General features: G+C 38.9%; 1 protein-coding gene across 14 annotated transcripts in view; it reads left to right on the top strand.

The window, feature by feature from the left end:
* The window catches only part of TENM3 (teneurin transmembrane protein 3), a 469,046-nt gene that overhangs the window by 264,177 nt on the left and 180,311 nt on the right, over positions 1 to 24,558 (top strand). The window contains exon 1 of one of the 14 annotated variants that reach the window (XM_068187019.1): positions 9,312 to 9,331. The exons of 11 other annotated variants lie outside the window; for them this stretch is intronic. Coding sequence is in view for 1 of the 3 variants with exons in the window: in XM_068187018.1 (XP_068043119.1) it covers positions 10,394 to 10,448 (55 nt within the window). In the remaining 2 variants the exon portion in view is untranslated. Of the gene's footprint in view, positions 1 to 9,311; positions 9,332 to 10,294; positions 10,449 to 24,558 lie in introns of those variants that run through there. 2 more of the 14 variants (XM_068187014.1, XM_068187018.1) reach the window with 2 other exon arrangements.

The following is a 24,558-nucleotide window of genomic DNA, read 5'->3' as shown; positions in this document are numbered from 1 at the left end:
ATTTACATTTAAGAAAATGTAAAGTATGTTATTTTTTACTAAAATTATAGGCTTCATGCATTGTTTTAATACCCAGCTTTTCTGTCAACTATGTAACAGAGGAATTTGTTCTTCAGTTTAACAAGATACATCTTTTGTCTTTTCCATATAAGGCTTTAGGCAGAGCTGGTCAAGATAATCTGAACCTTTGTTTTTAGTTTTAACAACTTGGCCACACACATCTTCACATGTGTGTTGGTAGGAGATGTGTGGTAACTACATGGCACTAAAAAGGCAAAAAGGAAGCAGGTCCATCTAGACCTGCTTCTCTGGTTGAACAGAGCCCCTGTCTATACACCTTATTGCTTCTGGGATTTTAATGACAATAAAATAGTTCTCATGCATATAATTTCTGTGAATTAAAATTATTCTTCAGTCTTTAGGCTGTATTTATTCGCCAGAGAAAGTAAAGCAAGCAGTCAACTTCACAGCAAAGCAAATCCTGTCAGAATGAAGGGTTACGGACCAAAGGAACTGATTTAAATCCTGAATAATTACCACTGCTTTCAGAATAAAAAAATCTCTATACGTACTCACAAGAGCAGTGTTTAGAAATTTTCCCTAGTGCTGCAAATGGTTTGCTAGTCCTTGCAAATCCAGATCTTTGGCAAATGGCTTGAGGAAGTAAGTGGAGAATTGGAAGTGCTGAGCTTTAAAACAGACAGGGGTGGTTGGTTTGGGGAAGGGAAGGACAGGAGAGCTTTTATTTTGTGTTGAAATTTTTATTTTATTTTTTCAAAATGCATTGACAAAAAGAAAAGAAATACAGTTAGTACATCTCAAAGGGCTACAGCCATGTGTAACCCTCTGAACTAACGGGAGTTCCCTACAGGCACCAAGATCTGGCCACATGGAAGAAGATTTGGGATTGACTCATAGTTAGATTTAGAATATTTTTTTTTTCTTTTTACATTTTTGTTCACTGTATTTTTTTATTTTCTTTGTGCTCACACCCACATCTCCCAGGATTCCTTTTTCCTCTTTCTAAGTTAGAATGTACTGTTACTCAGTCTTGTGAACAAAGCTACAATTACCTTGTTAGAAGGAGATAATCGGTGTGAGCATACGTGATCAGATCTTTGAACATGTAAGCAAAGGTGAAGCAGGGAAGGCTCACATCTGAAAACAGAAATTATACTAATGATTTCTGAGAGCAGTATAGTTTTCTTCTGATTATCCAGTGTTTTTTATTCTGATTATTGTGTTAAGAAATTTTATTTGAAGAGCTGCGTGGAATGTGTTTATATGGAATGTGTTTATATATAAAACAGGATCTCAGATCTGTCTGAAGTATAGAGGAAGAATTGTTCTGCTTATGATTGAGGCAGTACTGCTTTTGAGGCTTTTTATTTCCATTCTTTTTCCTAGATTTATGCCTGACTTTTATAGTTTGGAAAGCTATTTTTTCTTCTCAGCTGCACTTTTTTAAAGAATAATTTGTTAAAGCCTTGAAGAACTTGTGTTTTAGACATTTACAGTCCATTCAACAGAAACGAACATAAAATATTTTCTGACTATACTCTACCTAAGATGGTAAATCCAAACTAATGAGACCTTGAAAGTAAACTGTTCTGTTCTGGCTTGCTGGACTAAAGGAGACGAATGAGCAGAACCAGGCAGGCTTTTTAGCCTGCTGAAGAAAAAGAAAGTAATCTGTGTTTATCAAGCTTTGTCATCTTGTCTGGTCACATGGTATACCAGGCTTGCTGAAAGGCTCATGCCTCCTTTGCTTTCTCAAGTGGATAGGTTATCTGGCAAATAAATGTGTGACTTAAAAAAACAAAACAAAAAAAAAAAAAAAAAAAAACAACACCAACAACAAAAAAAAACCAAAACCAGCGTTCCATTGATGATATTAATAAAGCCAAAGAAAAAATTGATGGCTAATCTTATCAAATATACCAACTTCCAGAAGTATAATGAAAATATAGAAATATCAAGCATAGTGCTTAAGTACTCTACTATTTCAGTTTGTTTTCTTGTGGTGTTTTAATGGATAACTGTATCTCCTTCAACATTTTGCCAATTTGACAGTATGATCAAGTAGTGTAGGAATGTGCAGGACCAGACACAGATATTTTTTTCTGAGCACAGTCCCAGTATAATAGTTTATAGTCTGTAAATGTCTTTTCTGCCCAACACATCACAGACATGTTTTTTTTTCAAACAAGAGGTTTGTGTTTCAAATTTGTATTTTAATTTAAATGCAGTAAGATGGAACGTCTTGGAGAGAGCAGAAACATCCTTCTCTGATTGTGAAAGGGGAGAAAGGAAAGCTTGTTATTTAATCAGACATATTTTTAGCAGACTTGCATAATTGGCATGAGACCCTCAATGTAAGTACTTGTTTTATAATGGAGATGAGCTGATCCTTTCATGTTCACTGGTTAGCTGGAACACAATTTCAGTTCACACAAAGCTTTGATACTCTCTCCTTTAGGAGCTAGTTCCTAAACAAGGTCCAAGTCTCTGATATTATCAATTCTTATAAGAAATTACATGCTTATTTGTTGTGATAATTGCACTACACTACATAATTCTGCTTTTCTGGTTTGAATTTTTAAATTAAATTTATTTCTCTGTCTTACTGTAGAATCATTAATTTAGTTTAATTTAATTTAGTTTAATTTATAAACCTTGATACATGTCTACCTTGGTGCTGCTTCTCCACACATTGCTACTCTGAGTAGATCCAATTAATTCTCTAATGATTTGGTGTAGAGATGCCCAAACTGCTGCCCCAGTCCAAAGTAATGCATCCATATGAGCTCACTCCAGTGCCTGGGGTAATCAGAAGCAAGGCCTGTGCTCAGTACTGCAGTGAGGTACTTAAATTGGTCCCAAGATGCGAAGTACTGCTTGCACATTTGGCATTGTGACGAATTGTAGGAATACACTGGCTCCCTCCAGCAGCATTTTTTTACCGTTTGTGCTGTAGTCCTGTGTAATGTAGAAATGATCAAAGATAGTTCAGACAATTGTTGCCTATTGAGAACATTCACCTCCATTTTAATATTTAATTCAAGAGCATGTAAATATGAAAAGCTTCACATTTGTGGTCCAAAATAACTGGTTTTTCATTGAGAATCTGAGCTGTATTCTGCCAAAGAAAACGTAATGTGTATTTCTATTCTAAAAGATTAATCTTGTAAACCAGAAGTTCCACAGGAAAGTGTCGTTGATGACTGGCTGAAATAAGTGCAGCCCATGACTGTGTGTTCATCATGCATTCCTAATAAGAAGCTCCATATTCACTGTCAGACTAAATTAACATGGTTTGAGAAGTATCTTACAGGTTAGTTTTGAATAATTTGTCAGCCACTAGTGTTGTCTCATTGTTCATTTGTCAGCCGCTGCTGTTGTCTCCTGCTTGTTTCTCGACCTTTTAATCCAAACCAGCTCAAGCAGAGTAATCAGATACTACTGTGGGTGATAGTGACTCGGGAAACCCTCCCCAGCTTTAAGCCTTCTCAGCTGCTTCAGCAAAGAGAAAGTGAAAAATCTTCACCTCCCTTGGGTCTTTGAGACTTTGGAGAAAGAGGCTATTGGACTTGAATACAGCAATGTATAAAACAGAAGCACTGCAAGTTGCTAGTGCATAGGGCTTTCTGGTTTTGTGGTGGGGGCTTTTTTCTTGTTTGGGGCAGGTTTTTTGGAAATAAAATGTCACCAAATTTCACTCCAGTTCTCTATGCGGAATGGCACCTTGTTTCTCACTGAACTGCCCCTTTTACTTTGATCCACTGCTTTTACCTAGATATATGGTTGATAACTGGACAATTGTGTGTCCAACTTTAGCAAATATTGTCAGTAGCATTTTTCCAGGCTCAGTGTTTCTTAATGCCCTGCGCAAGGGTTTTTGTCTCAGCTGCCCAACTCGCGCCAGTGGGAGACTGACCAAAATAACTATTTTGAACTAGAAGGTGTTTGCTGCCTTCTCTGATAGCTAAGAATTCTTAAGTGGCAAATCACCCTCTTTGCTTTGAGATTTGGTATGTAGTCATCTCATTTTGGGGTGTTTTTTATTTAAGTTTTCAATTAGGGGAAAAAAGTTATAGTACAGATCACAGGGCAAAAATACTTTCAGCCAGATTTGTGTGCTTTAATCTAAGGTAATGCACCAGAAGTAATAAAAGATTAAATGGGCATAAACTTTAATGTCAGGTTTAGTAGTCATTAAGAACTTTCAGGTATTCTGTAATCATTAATTCAGTTCTTGGTTCATTAAAAAAATGCAGTTGATTAACTTGCAATTGGAATGGAACTTAAGAATTATTTTGTTAGTTGCAAAACTTGTGTGTATGTCTGTGTGTCAGAGGTTCCATTAAGCATTTTCAAATGTAACCTTATTTACAAAGCACAATCAGTCTTGTATTTAAAAGTTCTTTTTCACAAATAAAAAGTGCCACTGAAACACCTGCATCAAGAGCACTGTACAAGCTATGTATTTCTGTCTGCCTGAGAGCAGACTCACACTTTCCCTCACTCCCACACACCCTGGAAAGATGCAGAGAAATGTCTTTTTTTTTTTCCCTGAAGACTTTGCAAATGACCTTTTTGTGAAAATATCAAATTAAACTTACTGAGGACTAATGTAACTGTTCATATTACTCTAGTTTTGAATAATGTCTTGACCCGGAGTTCCTCTGGGTTTCTCTTGTGTTGTATTGTCTAGCTGTTGAAGGGTAAATAAGTTAACTGAATATTCAATGTAATCAGCTGGGTGTTCTATTCAGGTAATCATTCGATCAGTAAAGTCACATAGGTATTTTGGAAGATCTCGTGTTTATTATGAATGTACAGTAAAGAGAGAATCAAACAATATTTTTTTGAGCTGATGCACAAAAGGAGTTTTTATCAGGTACAGACATTTCCTAGTACATTGTTGTTTAGAAATCCAGAGTACCTCTTGAGTGCTCTGAGCTGAAATATGAGACCTGAATTCAGAGCTAAAATACCTGGGCTTTCAAGACTTATATAACTAATTCAGTTTCAGTGTAGTGATTTCATAGATTTTTTATAACATATTGATCTGAACATTAAGTTGTACCCACACACACAAACACAAATCCCTTTCTTCCATGTTTAAAGTAAATTTTAATGAGGAAGAGCTCGTGAAGGTACAGCAGAGTTGCATAGATTCTAATACTTTGTGTTTAAAAGCAATTTCTCAGACAGGTAATCTACAGTAGGTAGAACATGCCCATACATTTGGTATTAAGAAAAACCAGTGTGTTGTCATGGTATGATGCAGCCACAGTGTCTTGGAGATGGAAATAGTCACACAACTGCCAAAAAATCCCAACTTTGAGTGAAACAACACTTGTGTTTGATTTCAGTATGTCTCTTGGAATTTCTGTAAGCTTTAGGAATCTTATTTTTAGAGTTCCATTATTTCAAATTCCTGTACTGTTTTGGGTTTGTTCTTCAAAGAAACACATGGTATGATCCATGTATATACCTATATGAGTATTCTTATTGATTTATGTGGTTACAAATATAAAATATTCATACCTTAATAGAAACTAAAAACAGTCTTTATTGAGTTAAGTTGTGAATGTGGACACCAGGCTGCAGAAATGATTGATGGTTTTCTTACCACATGTAATAGCCTAACAGGATTTCACAAAACCTTTGTTCACACACTTAAAAATTACCAGAGCATTTCCTTAAAATAAAGAGTGGATAGTATAACCTTAAACTGCTGTTTCAGAGACATTGTCCTAAATGTTGCTTAAAAAAACTGGTCTGAAATTTAAGGACTCTTTAAAATTTTATTTTTATAAATAAGCACTGTAGATTGCAGTTGTATATAGATTGTTGCATGTTGTGTTCATTTTTGTTGGGTCTTTTTTAACAAGCTTTCCAACATAGACATTGGAAGTAAGTTTAATTATAAATTACAGTTCTATTACATTTTTTGTTTCTGTCTGAAAATTACCTGCAGGTATACTGAGAAGCAGTCACAGTCAGATTTCACCATATATTTTATAACCTCCTAAACCTGCACAGCTGCCTTTTCCTGTTAAGGTCCCTGCCAGTTGTCACTATTGCTTCCTTGCCCTCTAGTTTACTAGAGTGAACTCTGAGCTCACTCATGATGTTGTGCATCCCCTCTGATCTGCCTGCTTTAGCTGTGCTGTAGTTGTTCAGGAGTGAAACCCTTAAAACACTAATCCCATGGCCACTGGGTTCTTGGCAGTGGCTGCTCCACCCAGCAGACCTGCTGCTTCTGGCAAGCTTTGCTTTATGGTGTGTAGTGAAGCCACGGCCTCTGAGCCCTGTGTCCCTGCTTTAGGGAGACCTGCTTTCCTGCTACACCAAGGTGCTTCTCTGCCCCTCCACACGACAGATCCTGGAAAGAAGTGCTTGAGAGGGGACTGTTTAAACTGGGTACCAGTAATTCGTGTCATTTGTTTAAGAGGTATATTCATGTTGTATGCTGTGATCACTGTAATTGAGAAATATTCTATTATTCTGTTGTGGGTACCACCCTCCTGCTCCTTTTTCTAAGGCTTGCTAATCCTCAGGAGTAAAATTATTCATGGTCAATGTACTTACTCCTGTATCACCCCAGTAATTTACTACAACTTTTCTGTTCCTTGTTCCCCTTTGACTGGCCTCTCCATGTAGTCATATAGCACATAACACAAAGATGGATTGTATGGCATTCTCTGCTGGGGAAAATCAACACGTAGAGCAGGCTCACTGCCAAGATGCTCATAATTAAACTGTTGCTATGGACAGGATTACATCAATGTCTCTATCAATCATTTGCTGCAGTTTTGTGGCTATTTGTATTTGGATATTTTTTTAGGTTGTAGGTTTTATCATCCTTTTATTTAGTTTTCAGTTGAAGTGTCACAGCATATAGAGGGAGATATAAATAAAAATAATTATTGGAAGATGTAGAGAAAAAAAACGATAAGCCAATTCTATCATTCAGAGATTGTGTTTGAAGCCAATATCTTTGTGAGGTGTTCACGGTATTTCAGCTATTAGAAATGGCCAGATGCAGTCATTTCCATTCAGTGGTCATCATACTGTTGTGACCTAAGAGTCTGACGCAAAACTGCCATGATGTCATAACAGTCTGTACAGCCAGAGTGTTAGACGTTTACTTTAAAATGCTGCAAATTCAATAAAACAATAGGTGTAATAGAAAAACAGCAGCAAAGCAGTTAAACCTTGCATTGTTGTTCTGTCCCCCATCCCCTCTGATTCACGTGCAGTAAGTTGTGAGATGGGCTAACGACAGAATAGCATGAGTATGCTGATGGATTGGAACAGCTTGCTTGCTGGTGCTTCACCTGCTGCTGTATCATTGCTACTGTTATCCCCTGTGACAATGATCTTGCGGCAATTAATTCCCTTTGGTAGCACTCAAAGTGTTTGGTGCTGGAGCTAACTAGTGTGCAGTGCGTTAAATGTAGAGAGGTGCAGGATTAAAGCCAAAATAAGGTAGTCTGAGTGGTAACAAATGATACCAAGTGCAGCTGAGATGACTGTAACGAGATAAACAGTGTGGTGTCACAAAATTGTCTCCCAGTTGACAAAAAGATCCATATTTTATAGATTACCTTAAAAATTGAAGGATGGAGTCAATTATAGCCAATTATGATGCTACATTTACTGGAGTAGTTTTTATATCCTTTGGGGAGAAATAAGGAAATGCTCAAGGCAGTCAGAAAAGGCTTTTGTATTTGCTTCCCTGCTTGTCTGAACAGAGTTTTTTCCCATTTCTTCAGGTGAAAACTGTGTATGAAAGCTAGGACTGTATTATCTTTAGGAAAAAGGTTTGGGTTTTTTTTAGTTATTTTCATTTCTTCATGTTGCACAAAAAATTATGATAGGTAATATGGCAAATAGAAGAAGAAAATCAAACATCAGCTCCCCCTAGTTATGTTTGGGTTTGCTATAAAGGAATTGTAAAGGCAGCTTTGTCATGGCAAAGTCTGCTTAGTGCATGGTGACATGTTGAATTTGACTTGTTTCTTTCCCAAAAAGGAGCTTTCATGTCACTGAAGAAACACCAAGTAAATACTGCATATTTTCATCTTCAGTCTGTTAAAGTCAAAATGGAGGAGTGAGACCATGAAGTGGTTTGCTCAATTGTGCTCAGTTGCAACCCACAGTTGCTTTTTAATGAAAAATGGGATTAAAAAGCAGTGTATTGAAAATGGACAGACAGACATGCACGCTCTTAAGAGATCTGAGAAGTTGCCTAAATGGCTGAGAAGCAAGCATTTATTTAGTGGCATTTACTTTGTCATTTGGATTATCTCCCACCTCTGCATTCCCAAGAAGCATACTGGGGAGCTGTGCATCCCGTCTCTTGTGCTGTAGTACTGACCATGAGGAGTAGTTTGCCTTCCCTAGCAAAGCATGCTCTTGGTAATTAGTGGAAGATTCAGATATATAGGCAAAGGTGTATTGAGAGATGAAAGCTGACAATAAACAGGTTGTTTGAGTAATGTTTCAAAGTGTTACCCTCCTCCTGTGTTCAGGATTTCCTTCACCAGCTAACTTCAGAGGGTGACCTAGTACATGTGCCAATGACAAAAGCTACTTGTAACAATTCAGATCAGGCTTTCTGCTTTATGAAATGGGATTGTAAAAATCCTCTCAAAAATGACATCTGAAATAGCATTAAAACACAATTTCCCTTTGATAAGGTTTTAAGGCACTCATATGAAAAGTGACACTGCTTTGAGTAGCTCTGTGTCAGCATTATGCAATGTGTTGCACATAAGTGACATTAATCCATTAGGGGTGTGAGGGTCACTTATTTTTCTCATGAAATCATTAAATACCTTTAGTGATTTCTGTTCAATCAGTTGCATTCTGCTCAAATACAGCAATCTCTAGACATGCTAATAGAGCTGTTTCTAATAATGTTTATAAGCCACAGTTTTAATGACAGATATTGCACTCAAAATAAATTATCATGCCTCAGTAAAACACGAAGGAGCTTAGGGAAGCGATAATATTGTGCTGTTTGCAAATTACCTGAGCCCACTTTATTGCAAAAAAGATGATTTTGTGACACAGATACTCTAAAATCGTTAATTAACCATCGTCAGTACATTCTTACTGGATTACTAGATTATTTTGTCATAAGAAGCAATGTCAGTGTATGGAAAGCTAGTAGATCAAATACAAGTAAGAGTACCTTTCTTCATTTTTTTTCATGATGGAACCAATCTCTTAGGAGGAAGTACATGAGACTCAGTTAAATATAACAGGTGCTGTATGAATGGATGCATACTAGACAAAGGAAAAAAATTAAAAAGTAAGTAATTTTCTGTCTTTCCTGCTTAGATGGCATCCTAATGACTTTATCTTGACAGTTGGCCTGAGCTTGTTTTCTTTCCTTACAGATAACTTCAGCTGTATTTTCTAGGTGATGGAAGACTTGTGATAGTCTTGTTAATTTTTTCACTTATCTGATATTGTAGTTGTTGCTTTTTACCACACCTCTTCTTGCTTTTTTCCCTTTGGATGCAAACATTTCCTCAGAGTAAATTGCCAGCTTTACCCTGAGCATAGCAAAAGCAGACTGGTACATTTGTCTCTGCAGCTGAAACGTGAAGGTTTTGCTTCCAAGCAGCGAATTGCATCCTGCTGAGGAATTACTGCTTGGGTTTTTGAGTTTCTTCACTAGGAGCCTTAAGGGACTCTGGCAGGTCTTGTCGAATAGCGTTGGTCATCCTTGTCTCAGACACCAAATGGTGCCAAGTACTGGCAAGTTTATTGCATTGTGTCTGGAGAAGCTGTTGTTCACTCAGCATTTTCTTCATAGGATGCCTGCCTGATTTCATTGAAGGAAACCTGAGCAAGGCTGTGTTATTAATGAATTATGACAAGCCTTTCGCCTGTCAGGCAGAGAGGTTCCTGCTATCTCCTTTTAAGACAAAAACATAATGGAAGATGCTCAGCTGGGCAAGCTCTCCGATGATACTCCTTAAGTGCTCATCCCAGGCTGATGCGAAGACGCAGAGAGCCGTGAAGCTGCAAGTGGCAGCGTTTAGTACCGTCTCCCTCATAATGCCTGAATAATTTTCCGGAGAGCGATCGCCGCAGCTGCCGTGAACGTGGTTATTTGTTTATTTTTCGCCTTGTCCTGGCGGCTGCTGACCGAGCTAATCCGCTGCCGGCGCGGTGCTGCCGCCGGGGGGACGCGGCGACGTTTCCTCGCTCGCAGCTCCTGAGCGGGGCAGGATCGGCAGCCGGAGCCCGAGACAGGCTCCCGGAGCCCGGCACGCTTCCATGGGCTGGCTCCCGGGGCCACCCTGCGAGGGGAGCTGAGCAATGCTGGCGAGGGATGGGAAGGAGGCAGTGAGGGAGCCGGCTTATGTTTTTCTTAATGGATGTTTGTGAGCAGGAAGGAGATGGCGTGGGCTGTCGGGGTGAGTTACGGAGCGCGTTCTGCGATCTCCCTCCGGTCGGGCGGCTCATTATGTGAAACAGTGCAGCTTTTTAAGTGCCGTAGCTCTCCTTTATGTGCCTTGGCCTTCATTTGCTGAAATGCTTCAAGTTCACAGTGCTCAAGTAATTTTGGAAACGGGATGTAATTACAAGGGTTTCTTATGCTTACCAACAGCTTTTCTGAACCAGTGTAATTATCATTACTTGTGGATACTGTAAATTGAATATCCCCTCCCTAATTACATTCAACTCAAGGGTTGGCTGCTTAAGCAGCCAAATAAGAAAAGTTCACCTGCTACTATAAATAGCAAACTGTTCTTTTAGTTGTAGTGACCATTAAAGCAAAGTGCTTTTCGCAATGTTGGCAGGTGTACGCTGTAAAGAGAGCTTGTAATTAGAGCTGTAATGAGGAATTCTGTTAGAATGGCTTTCTGAAAACTTCATCTATTCAGTGTTTTCTAACTGCATAACAGAATTAAAGTTTCAGGGTGCTTTAGGACTTCTGCAGGACTGGCTGCTGTTTTGCACCTCACCTGTTCTGCCGGTGATCTGTAGCTGCCCAGTGCTACTGCCAGTGCTCAAAGGCAGCAGCTGTAGCTGCAGCAGCTTAGCCCTGCCCTTTGAAAACAACATGGGCTCGACAGAATGATTTATCTAGTGATCCAAGGGATTCTGTGATTAATTAATGTTTCTTCTGTCACTTCAGGAGACAGACAGTCACTTAATTTGTTGTGGGCAGCGGGAGAGAAAGAGAGAGAGAGACAGTGGTGGTTGCCCGGTTGGTGGTGGTTGATTTTGGTTTTCTTTGGTTAACTAAAGTAAGCGCAGTCTTGCAGAAATGTCGTCTCATCTGATAGATGGACATGGAGCTTGAGTTAGTGAGGTGATGTGCCTGCCTGGAGTCTCCATCCTGTCACAGCTTCACCATTTCTGTGCCTTGTCTTAAGAATGCTGAAGGCATTTCTGTGAGAGGTTGGATTGACTCTCATTTATTTGTGGTGACTGAAATTTTTAGTGCATTGCAACCAGCTAATATTTACTTCGTGTTCTTCATTCTACTTTAATTAAAATCATACTGTTTTTTCCTGTAGATGCTTTTTTGTTAGTTGAGATAACTTATATTTCCAGAGCTCATCCTGCTGAGTGTCCTTCATGATGTGTCTTTAAAACATGCTTGGACAGCACAAATTGAGAAGTTCCTTCGAAAAAGAAAGAAACTTCAATTACTTCAACAGTAGAAAATTACAGCTGTAGGAAAAGAATAAAAAAAAAATCTTTATTTCATAGTGTAACACTGTAACATTTGAATATAAATAATCACTAAGGGATTTTTAATGAAATGTAGGGCTAAAACAAAGGCAAAAAGTAATTTTCATCTTGGTCTGTTTTAAATGTGTTATTAGTCCATCTGCAGCAACTCTTAGCTAACAGTTTAAGCTAATTAAATACCCTGCATAGCTTTATTTCTTGTTAAAAAATACTCATGTTCTTTTTGATACATTTGTGAGTTTAAAGTTAGGTGATAACTAACTATCACAACGCTGCTTTTTCTTTCAATGTATTCTCTCTTTTTCTGTATTTATTCCATTATATAATAGGCAAAGCTACTGTAAAGGTTGGTTATAGATTGTGGTGAGAGTGTATTTCTCCTATACATAAGAGTGGGACTATGTGAAGTAAATAGACAGTATTTTATGCAAGTAAGTAGAGGGTACACTATAGGTAGCCACTACTGATAGACAGAATTTACGTCTGATGTGTAACAGTCCAAATAAAAACCAGAACATTCTCGTGGCTCATGAAATCAAAGATACAAGTAATACCAGTCCATGAGCACACAGACAAGCCCTTTCTCATAAAAGCAAGGAGTAGGTGTCGTAGTAGAGATGTGTAGAAATTAGCTAGAAATCTGAAGGCCTAGACTTAATTTAGTTATTCCCTGTTACAGAACATCAGTAGGTACAAGTGATTTTCTGTTGTCAAGCACTAAAAGACTGGTTCCAGCGGCATCCTGAGCAGGCTATCTGATAGGGAAGAAAATGAGGAAAAGAGAGCAGGGAGTAACACAAGACTTTGAAGATTTTTAGTTTAAATTGTTTTTACTTACCCTTTTGTGGGCACTTGTACCAACTCTTAAGGCTTAAAACCTTGTCGCTTCAAAATGACATGGCAAAATGAATTTTAGTTGGCTGTATGCTGCTGGAGTGAAGGCAAATCTTCAAACTTGTCCTTTCCCAGGGATTTCAAGTACTGGGTAAAGCTTGTGCACTTAGCTGTAGCTAAGCTTTTGATGTATAGCAATGCCTTATAATAGAGCTCATTGGTTGTATGTGTGTAATTCGTCAACCTCTTTTTTTTAATGGTTTATCTGCAAGTACATAGAAGACCCTCTCTCCTTGAGTTTAGGTACAGTCTCAGAGAACTCTTGTGAAACTGAGATGCAGACAGCGTTGAAATTACTGTCTTTGTCCCCCTAATTACAGGTCACTCTTCTGTTTTAAGATGCTTTCTGTTTTGCTCTAATCTTTTTAAAAGTAAACACAAAATACTCAGTGACAAAGCATGTCCCCAAAACATATCACTGGAAGAAGAGACAGTGTATGAACTGAGTGACATTACAAAGCGGCATAATTGTGTTCTCTGCTTTGCTTCCTGTTCAGCTCCCAACAATACCTAATATTTGGGCTGCTTTCTTTTGGCAGCTGAGCACTGAGCTGACATTTTGATGGCACTATTTATTGTAACCTCAAGGTCTCACTCCTGAGTGATAATGTTCAGCTCAGAGCCCATCACTGTACATGTGAAGTTAAGGTTATATTTTCCCATGTGCATCACTCTACACTTATCCACACTGAATTTAATTTACCATTCCATTGTCTAGTCACTCAATTTCATAAGGTCCTGTGATTCTTCACCACTTGCCCCTCATCCTTACAGCCATGAATAAATTGGTATCATCTGCAAACTTGGTTGCTTCAGTGCTCAGTTACCTTTCCAGGTCAATTACAGGTATGGGAAGGGGATCCGATCCCAGTGCAGATCGCTGTGGTATTCCACTGGTAGGCTTCCTTCACTATGCAGGTTTGACCATTTACCCCTAATTTCTGGTTTTGTCTCTTAACCAGTCATGTTGCTGTGCAGAGACTTCTGTTTTGCCATGGGTGCTTAGTTCCTTTAAAAGCCTTTGGTAAAGTACTTGTTAAAAGCTTTTTTGAAATTGATTGACTGGATCACTGGTTTCACATGTTTGTTTGAGCTATTCAAAGAATTGGGTTAATTTTGTAAGGCTTCACTTAATGAAAACTGAAATTTGATTCTTCTTAGACCCCACTTAGGGCCCACTTAGTCTTTTTGCTATTATAGTTTCTATTAACTTCACTAGCGTATAGATGTCAGGTTTGCAGGTTGCCGTTCCCCTGGAGCTTCTTTGGAGCCTGTATTACGATTTGGCAGCACATTAGCCACAGTGGAGACATGGAGTAGCAAGGCACTGTGGAGAGGGATGTTCATTACTAATTCAGTTGTTCTCCCTTTTCAGTTTGCACTCTCAGGTGAATGCTGTCTAGTGCCAGCCATTTCTTACTTCATTCACAGAAAAATTTGGGGTTTTTTCCCATACTTCTGTAACACCCACCATAACAGAGTTCCTTTTTCCCACTAACATAATAACAATCATTTTAATCATAAATTAAAACCAGATCAGTTGTTGAAAGCTGGATTTAAAAAATGCAAGTCTTCTGCTCTTATTTTTAAGTAACATACTATTACGTTTTGCTTTGTTTGATTTTGTATATTTTCATTTCCCTTTCTTGTGTTTGAGAGAATGATGCAAGCAGTTGAAGGAAGAGCAAGATTTCATTTACAGAGAAAAAAAACTTTTAAATCCTGAAAATTTATAAAGTTGTTATTTCAATTATATAAGTCTGAGATGTTTATAGAGTTGTTATTTCAATTATATAAGTCTGAGATGTTATTTCAAACCATGTTCCTCTAGAAAGGAAGCAGTATTTTTAATTCAGAAATTTCTTTTTATTGAAAACACATATGTCCTCTATCAGTAATTATCAATCTTAAATTACATTAGACAAATTTTAGCTTGTGGGTAATAAATGTGTGACAGCACCATGTGTGGTTTCTGAGTGAAGCTTTTGTCATATTTCATTTTGGGGGAATATTCATCTGACATTCCTCATTACACAGTTCCCATTCAAAGCTGTATAAAAAACGTGACTGAAGGATACTTTTGGGGTCACAATCTAATATTTCTTTGGACAAAGCTCTTTCAGTGTTTGTATTATATATTCAGATTTTAAGGATTTGGAAATGGATTTTAGTCACACTGGTCTTAAATTTTGAATCTATCAAGTTCCTGAGCTCTTAATGCCCTTAAGTGGAGTTCTCACTCCACAAGGCAGAAGAGTATTGCAGGTGAAATCCTTGGCAGCAGGTCCTTTTGCTTCTTGAAAGCAAAGAGCAGTAAAGCTTCTCAGGTATCTGCGGAAGCGTAGCCATGATTTCACTGCAGAGCTCTGCTGAGGAGAGCTCTGTCCCACTCAGTCCATGGAGGTAGAGCAAGATATTGTTCTTGTGTTTTTATCTTACAGAAATGGGCTTTTTGGTCCTTTATAGAGTCCCGTGTGATGGAAAAACTGGCAGCTCTGATGCTCCAACTTCACTCTCTGTGTTTCACATCCTGTCAGTCCGCAGTGGGAGAAATGACTGATTCCCTTTTTCTTCTGCCATGGGCGTTCAGGGCATGAGATCCGATTCATCACAAAAGCAACACTCAAGCTTATACTGCCATTATGAGAAAAGAGTGCTGTTGTAACTGGGATTAGAGCATTTTTCCAGTTGTGCATAAAGACTTTGCCAATTATAGGTAGAAACAGTTTTTGTATTGGCATGTTTTCAGTTTGTCAAGGTGAAAGTCAGTGAAGTGAAGAGAGTGAAAAACAGGGAAAAAACACAAGGTAATGAGGTAAAATGAATTACATGGAACTAACATGATGTGCATTTAATTTGAACAGTTTGGCAGGCAAAGGTTAAATGAAAATTTACCTGTAGAACTGAGAACTGTTTATGTGGGACTCACATAGAACTGCCTGATGATGATTTTGTTCCTGTTCTTTTACTTTTGAAAATTACTGTGGACAGATCAGAAAACTGAAGTACCATCATAATTCTTCACTAGCACAGGGAATTAGCGTGTAAAAGAACTGTCAAGTTCTAGTCCAACCCTACTTTTTTAATGATAAGTACATGAACTTTACAGAATTACAGGTTTCAGGAAGACTCCCCCACATCTCTCCCCACTGTATTCATGTCTAGGGAAATCCTTTTGGTTATGCCTTCTGAAAGATCTCTTTGGTAAAGTATTTTGGCAGTGTCAGAAACAGGGCAATGACCAAGCTGGATATCAGCATTCCAGTTTGCTTGGACATTGGCAAGACCCTGCTGTCAGATTTTGTGTTGTGGACAAAAATCCCTCACAAGCCTGAATGACAAAAAGCTTTGAGGCCTTTCATCTTAGGTTGTGCTTTTAGGCAGCATCACCTGCCAGGATTATAGAGACATATTACAGCCATGTTAAATCTAGGTTCATTACAGGAATTTTGAGCACTGTTCTCCTGAGGACTAACATCTATATAAAAATAATTTGAAAAAATGTCGGAGAGAAACTGTTTAATGAGAGGATTTTTAAAGTTTGCTTCAAACAATATAGATGTAGAAGAAGACACAAAGTACTTTAAAAGAAAACTAGAAAAGTGGAAGTATGGATAATAAGAGGCATTATGTAGAAGATGGTCTGGTCTTTGGGGAGATTTCTGAGGATGTGCCAGGGACAGGCATGAGCTGTTGATTTGTGCATACCAGCAACTCATGACAGCTGATTTAGTACTAACATTGCCTTCTTTTTACATAGCATATCCAACATAAGACTGTGCAATCCATACATATTTTTTCACACCTGCACGGAGTTTCACTAAGACAACAACATTGATCTTTAGATCTGATGTCAGGCTTGATATTTTCTGGCCACGAATTGGCCATTTGTACTTCTTTTCTAAGTATATAATCCCGATGGCTATAGCAATAATACTGAAACATTGTGGATGGAAGTGCTCTTGGAGTTTCTGTAGTAAGAGACCTCAAGATAAGCTTGGTCTGTTTTCAGACCTACTATGGAGAGAGCATCAACAGAATGCACTGATAAACTGGGAGTGACCGTAAAATTATTTTTTCCGTAGGTGACTTAAAATCCCGATAATTTATGTAGGGATTTTTTTCTGAATGTTCTCTCAGGGAGTTTAGGGAGGCACAGCTCATAGCATATGTGACAGCAAGACTTGCAGCCCCATGGTAAATTCAGTCAGTTGTCTGCTGCCCTTTAAGGCCTGGCTGAAGTCTTTTGATGATTGGCCTCCTTTCCTCAAGCTCCCACTTGTTCAACGCACAGCAGCAAGCCAGCCTAGCCCTCAGCCAGCACGCTTTCTGCTCCAGAAAGGCTTTGGTGAGGAGGGTAACCAGGGCCAAGTAGTGTGAATTATTCTTCAGTCATAGTCTGATCCTAGCTGTCCTCTTTCCTGGCAAAAAGGGAGCAGGCAGGGACTGTGTTGGGCACAAACCCAGAGGTAATGCTCATGCCGACTAGCCATTGTGTGTGTGTTTAGTAAATCCAGCTTTTCTGGATCCACCTTATTTGGCTGGATCTTTACAGCCTGCAGACAGTGCTGCTCCTGCTGTGGTGTGGAGCTGAACCCCACTGTGGTAGCTGACATGGCTTGATGCACGTGTTGCCACATGTACCATCATTTCACTGGTGACACTGAGAATAATTCTTGAACTTCACTGGTGTAGGCACTGTGTACTTAAAATGTAGATTGGAGGAACAACTAGCAGATTCCTCCTTTTTGCCTGTTTATTTTAGGTCTTAATAGACTTAAGTATTTCAGGACTCTGTAGTAAAATAAATGCCTGAGGGAGTCTGAAATGTTCACACATAACTAGGGTTGGCAGAATTCAGAGAACAAGAATTCAGTGTCATGAAAAATTTAGCAGGCTTGGCATTTATCTTGATGAGGAACTAAACACAGTTCTTCAGAGATTTTAATGAAAAAAAAGAGGGATAACAAGTTGCTCTGCTATTAGCTGCAGGCTCATTAGCTGAGGCACTCACCTGGAAGGTAGGAGACCCAGACTTAATCCTCTGGCCTGAATCAAGCAAAACATTCCGATGTCTTTTCTCTGGTTAGCTGCTGTCTCTCCTGGTTTGTCACCCTTACATGGCCCCAAAGTTGGGGATACCATCTGAGATGCCTCTTCAGCAGCAGGTGGGAACAAAGTTAGTTCTGGGTATCTTCTGGTGTTGAAGAGTCTGCAGTTTGTATTGGTGAGTGGTTGTGGGACAGTCCATAAGAACTGCTCAACTGTCTCTACTTAGCCCATTGTTTTTTAAACATGTCTTGAGATTGCTTTCATGAAAAGTAAGCAATGACATTACCAGTACTACCTGTGTCCTTATGTTATCCCATGTACACGTCCCAAAGTGCTGTAAATAATTTCTACATTTATTTTAGTATGCTAGTGGTTTAATTAAATTGCATAATTCATTAACTAGTGCTACAATCAACATACCAACATGTTCTTGTCTTGATAATTTTTTAGTGGAATTTTAGTGGAATAAATTAATGAATTTGTAACAGAAAAGGTGTCTGAAACTTTTTAATTATGATGTGAGGGAAAATAGTGTCCATTAAGTAAATAAAAGCCTAAGGAAAGGTAAGAGGTAAGAAGGTAGAGATTTCCTTAGTTGTAAAAGGGAAGGCCAAGATATTGGGAAGCCTTGTCTCTAGGAGGTCACAGGTGCAGGTGCACTGCCTTGACTTCACATATGTTGTGCGATTCTTAGAGGTTTGTTTCCTGCCCAATTTGCAGCATTCAGTTCGTAACCTTTGCAGGGGATTGGAGGCATGCAAGATGAAAATACAGTATTTTGCAAAGCAAACAGGAGAACATGCATATCTGCCCTCAAACTGGGATCCTGGTAGGAGATGCCTGAAGTAAGAAGATAATTTGATGCACTCTGTCCAGTAACTTTACATTCAACTCACATGACAGCTCCTCCTTCAAAGGCTGTTTTTTTGTTTGGTTTTTATGGAAAACATCAATGAAGACTATTTTGAGCTGGGGATGGGAGGGGAAGAGCTGAATGCATTTAATCCAATAGATTCCATGAAAAGAGACTGTGACCATAAAACCATCAAAAAAGCAGTTAGGTATTATTGTTTATAATGAATTGTTTTCTGCTAATCAGGCATTTTCATAAATGTATTTTCCTTCCAAATGGATATGTCGTTATTCCCATGGAGCAGCTGCAGTAACATATCGTACTGCATGTTAGGATTTTTTTCTTTCAAATGGAATGATGTATGAGTCACTTATGCCTGAAACATAGTAAAACTTATTATGCTATCGTTCATACCACATCTTCTGATGTAAATAGATCCAAAAAGACACTTGCAGTGAAAGTTGGATTCCTGAGAGTTTGTATAGGCTAATAAATGTTATGGGCTGATGCATCATTTTTATTCAGAAGAAATTTGTGTATGGTTCTTAATATCACTGCCGGCTCACCTCAGCACGCATATCTTAACATCGGTGAGGCAGAGGGCTTTGTATTAAACTGCATTGATTAACAGCCTCCTCTAGTCACAGGATCTGACTTTGAAGTATCCTGTGATTTGTTTTCTGCTTGTGCATATAAAAATTCTGACCAAGAATTCACTTTGCAGGTTGTAACTGCTTCAGAAATATATAATGAATGATAACTGTGTCAGAAAACATGTAAAGAATTAATATTGGGACCACTACCATATCTCAAAGATAAATAACAAATACAAACAAAACACAAAAAAAGGCATCTCAGATAACTGAGCAAGAGAGCTAAGACTATTCCTTTATCTCTTCATGTAGAAATCATGACATTTCAAGTGTAGGAGGCTAATTTAAGTTATATGTAGTAACAGCAACTGCACCAGAAAACTGCATGTGTGTTAGACATTAACATGCCAAAGAACAAAATTAATGAAATGTGGGTAAACCTGATTTCAGTCCTGTGTTTCTTCTTCTCTCCATGCTTATAAATTGCATTTTATAAGGTCTGATCCTTTCAGAATGAGCATCTTTTAAGTGTTCCTATGTAATCTCTTCCTTGCATGGTGCTGCATTATCAAGCATTGTATCAAATTAGTTATTTTGTGTTGATATGAATGCAGACCAAGTCAACCCATTAGCTGGGTTTTTCAGGAGCTGCTCTCACAATTGGTTCCATTACATCTTTTCATAAAAGAGGTATTGTGTGAATACAAATGTAATCTTGGCCAAGAACCTGTTAAAAAGTGTCTTTTTCAGAGGGGAAAAAAACCTAGTCAAGTAAGAAATTTGTCCATGCCTTTTCTTATCTGTAAGTACTTTGGTAGATGTTTTGGCGGTAGAGATTCATGAAGGTTGGTGGGAAGGTGCAGGTAGTTTTGGGAAGCACATGCTATAATGCATATGGGGAATTTTACAGGACAGGGCTTCCAGACCAGTTGTTCTAAATGCTTTCTGTGTAGTAACTGGCTTTTATCTGGCAGCTTTTACTGTTAATGAGGGGGGTATCTTGAAAGTAGAATATGTCAACATTAGTAATTTTTTCCAGAACTCAGAGACTTGTACATCTTCTACTGGCAATCCTACTGTTTAGCTGAAGAGCAGTTGTTTCAGAGTTTGCAAAGCACTCAGACAGCAATTTCCTTTCATCCCTTTTCAAAGAGATGGATAACCTCTGCCTGCTGACAGATATGGATGGCCCAGCTGGCGTGTCCCTTGTCCCTGGAGCAAGGCCCAAGGATTCTGGAAGCAGCTTGGTAAAGAGGGTTTGTTACCCTTGGCTCCACTCAGGCATAAACAAGTATATTCTCTATTTTGGAAATTTCCCCCAATCTTTTGGTCCTTTTCTATTTTCTTTGAGATAAAACCTCTTCACAGTAACTGGTGTGGTTTACTTTACTTTGGTTTTTACTAAAAAATCAAAGTGGTTGAGTTGGCAAAGAAATAAAGATTATGACATTACTGCTGGATTTCATAGCTAATATTTAATGAAACTTTATTAGAATGTCCTTTTGTTCATTAGCTCATAACTTTATGAAAAGCACTCTTGAACTGAAATTTTCTGTGTTTAGTCTGAGGCCAAAGGTATTTTTTCAACTCCATTCAGCATTTTCTGACCTACCTAAGCTAATGTGAGGGATTTGTATATTTTTTTAAGAATTGCTAAGTCTGTATTCTTTTGAACTTGAATGGATAACTGACCCTATTTGAAATTTATGGTTTTAAATTGTACATATTGCTAGTGCACTTATCCAGTCCTGCTGAGTGTAAATGCAGATAAAATTTAAAAAATTAAAAGCTATCAAATAGAAGGTTTGTATACTAGTCAAAATATATTCTGTTTTAGATAGAAATAATTTCTTATAGTGGAAGAGTGATTAAAAATATGCAACTTTGTAGAGCTTCACAAAATTTTCTCATTAGCTGATACATTATTGCTTATATCTTCAGGCAAAAATAAGGGACTTGGTGGGGTTTTTGTTTAACGCTGAATTACCAGAGACACCTATATATAGAGTCCAGCTTTCTCTCAGTTCTCAATACCATATAGATTTTATTGTTCTCAGTTTTCTAAATAATTCCTCAATGAGGCTTTGTCAAAAATCTGGCCACAAAATGCCGCCTCTGGTCCATTGCAACCCTGCTGCCTTAGCAGCTTTGGTAGTGAGCTGACTTCAGTGATCATGCAGTGGGTTTTCATTTAAGCTTTCCAGCTTCTTGCCTGTGGTGGTCTATTTGTTTCTAAAGTAGAAACATTTTCTCCACATGGGCAAAACTGATAAGTTCTCTTCCAGCAGAGAAATAAATTACATACTAGATGTAATGAGACATCAATGTCCAGTAAATGTCCCGTTGCTTGTAAGGGTTGGTACTGTGTGAGACAACAGTCAATAATTTTCTGGTAGTTCTCTAATTCCTCCCCTCCCCAAAATTCCTTTGTTAAGGAGTTACATTTAATGTAGCAGAAGAAAGCCTTAACAAGAAATAGAACTTGAAAGTGCTGCAGGAAGGGATGGGCTTTTGATAATGAAGCAAAAAGGAAGTAACAAAAATACCTATTTCAGCGGTGTTACCTTCAGACCCTTCCAGAGTTCACTGCTGGTTAGGTAAGTTTGACGTTTCATTGGCAGGACTGCTTTCTCCTTTCTCATTGCCAAATGTGTGCTTTTGTAGGCAGGGCACGATTCTTTAGTGTTACTGGAAATTGTATTGGTTTGCCTCAGTTTATCGGGAGAAGGCAGGAAGCAGCAGCATGATGGTTTAGTGCACATGGAAGGCTCTGGCAGTAGTGCTGCTCATTCTGATGGCTGCTCGGCATTGTGCTGCTGATCCCTGCAGAGCCCTGCTGGGAGCCTGTGCCACTGTCTGGGGCAGCTTGCAATCAGAAGCTGGTAAAGGTGGCAACAGTCATTGTATCCTTCCTTCTCCTCCTCTTCTTTTGCCATGCCATGGCTCTGGTCTTTTGAAATAGCTACAGTTCAAAAAATGCAGCTCACAGGGACATAAATAACTACGCTAAAAGAACTAATTGGTTAGAGCATGGTGCTAATAAGACCACGGTCATGGGTTTGATCCCAATTTACTTGATATGGGCTTGGTGATCCTTGTGGGTTCTTTCCAAATCAGAATATTCTGTGATTCTTGTGAATACTAAAAAATTGGATTATTTTTGTAAGTGAGGTTGATAGAACTCTTTTTCAGCAGTTTGTTGCTCTTTTTTCACATCTATCAAAATCTCTTTAAATTGTTATGTTTCCTTCTGAGAAAACAAGTCATTTTCTGTGGTCTGCAAGCATAAGCAATTTGATGTCATTAAGAGGTTCTCTGGATGTTTTTTTTCGAAGATGTTGTTCCCTTTATGGCAGACTGCAAGGCAGTGGCCACACTGGTAGCAAAAGTAGGCAAAACTGGTATCCCTGTCATTGCTTAGACTGCTTTTCTCATAGAGGACCCAGTAGAATTAAGAAAACCAAATTTAGTTAATTAGTATTTGATTTCACTCCTCTTTAAACTGCTTCTTACAGGGGTGGGAGGAATGAGGGTGGGAAATTACCTGATTCTATAAAATGAATGATTTGTGAATCATTCTCAGAAGGTTTATTTCCTCATTAAAAATCCTCTCTCCCACTCCCTTCCAAAAAAACCTTCATGTTGTCTGGTGTTCTTCGAGATGCATTTCCTGTCCTGTTCAAAAAAGACATTTTCTGCTCCCCCTAATTTAGCCCAAAGCAACTGGGAAAATACAAAGTGCATCGACTACCACTGAATTATGTTGGAAGAATGATAAACCAGATGTGACATGGCTCAATCCATTTCACCTCTAATAATAAAAAGTCATGGAAGAACAAAGAAGCATTTCTTCAAAGGTTACTTTTATAGGTGATTTGTCTTTATGAATTGCCATCTGAAAGAGTATCAGCATCCAGAAAAATTACAGTCTTTTACAAAGGTCAGGAATGAGAGTGGAAACTTGGTAAACACTTCAGCATCATTGCTGAGTGAATATAAGACAGACTCAGAGTGGCTATCCTTCCTACATTGATTATAGTATCTGCCAGCTGCTCCATTTTTGATTCTTGATTCCATTTCTGGAAATGCCGGAAAAAGAAAAAACTCTGGTGGGTTTTTTTCCTGGTTTTAGCTTGTGTCTGTGATGTGTTTATAGTATGGGTTTTTTGAACATGAAAATCCTAGCAGGCTTTTGAGAAGGGCTGGTTTCATTCTCCCAGCACTGTGTGATGCTTAGTGTGGTTTGCGTGTGAATCGATGAGTAGTGGGTACAGAGGGTACTGGCTGCACATTCCCCCTACCCGAGACATCTCTCCTGCCCTTTCCCTGCCCCTGTGTAGTGGTCATTGAAGCAGTAGGCCCAGGCAGATGTGCACAGCCATGTAGGGCTCTGACTGAGGCAGAAGTGATTGGCCATGCACGGGTGCCTTTTGCATTGCAACCATGCACCTCTGCCTCTTGGCTGTGCTTGAGCAGGCACCAACTGCTGTGGTAGGAAAGGGCCAGGTCTGTGGCCAAGTTACACAGGAGCCAGATGGGGACCCCAGGAGCTTCCCTGCGTGCACAGTCCAAGGGCTACAAGCCCTTGGAGACCTTCTGGCACTGATGCTCCAGCTACTGTGTGCTGGCTGCCAGGGCCTGCAAGTCGGTTGCAAGTGGCACTTGGCTGGGCCAAAACTGCGAGTGTGCCACTTGTACAGCGGGGTCGGTGGCTGACCTGGTGTCTCCGTGTCCTGGCTGTACTGTATGAGACTCCCATCGTAAGGCAGAGGGGTCTGAATACCAGCAGAGGCTCTGAATGGAGAAGTGACATTTTCATGTGAGAACTTCTACATCTCAAGTGAAGATAGGAGTTCATAGGAATATTTTGCAATCTGGTGTTGATTTCAGCTTGCTTCTGTCCAAAACTGTGCCCCCAACCCCCCAAAAAAGATGAATGTTTTTCTAAAAATACGGAGACCTATCACTTAAAATGATTTTCTGAGTAGAATGAAGATTTTCGCTCTTCTGCGAATAGCTCTCTGTTTCCTTCCAGTATTTTTCATGTCAACTTTTAATTAATATTGGGGGAAATTTAACTGGAAGATTTAGTTGAGCTGAGCAGAGTAGCTCCTAAAAAAAGAAACCCTGGGTGCTAGAGATGCTTGGGGTTTTGGTTCAGATTATGGACTGCGTGCCTAGGTGAGTGAACCTTTGCTCTACACCTTGGCTCTGAATTTTGAAACTAATAATAGTAAAAAAATTTTTTTCTGTAGTAAGAAGAAAGAGCTATGCATTTTGGTTAGGATACTCTGTCAGTTAAGGCTTAGATTCTGCAATTTCTTTACAGACAAAACTCCCATTGAAAGCAAAAATGAGCACTGCCTGAACTCAGGACTGAAGACAGAGCTGTTGCGGTCATGCAGTCTGACCCTTATAAGAACAGGGCAC

The sequence above is a fragment of the Anomalospiza imberbis genome, chromosome 4, assembly GCF_031753505.1.
Source record: "Anomalospiza imberbis isolate Cuckoo-Finch-1a 21T00152 chromosome 4, ASM3175350v1, whole genome shotgun sequence".
Taxonomy (NCBI): Eukaryota; Metazoa; Chordata; class Aves; order Passeriformes; family Viduidae; genus Anomalospiza; species Anomalospiza imberbis.
The sequence above is the reverse complement of the archived record's forward strand: the minus strand, read 5'-3'. Positions and strand labels throughout refer to the sequence as shown.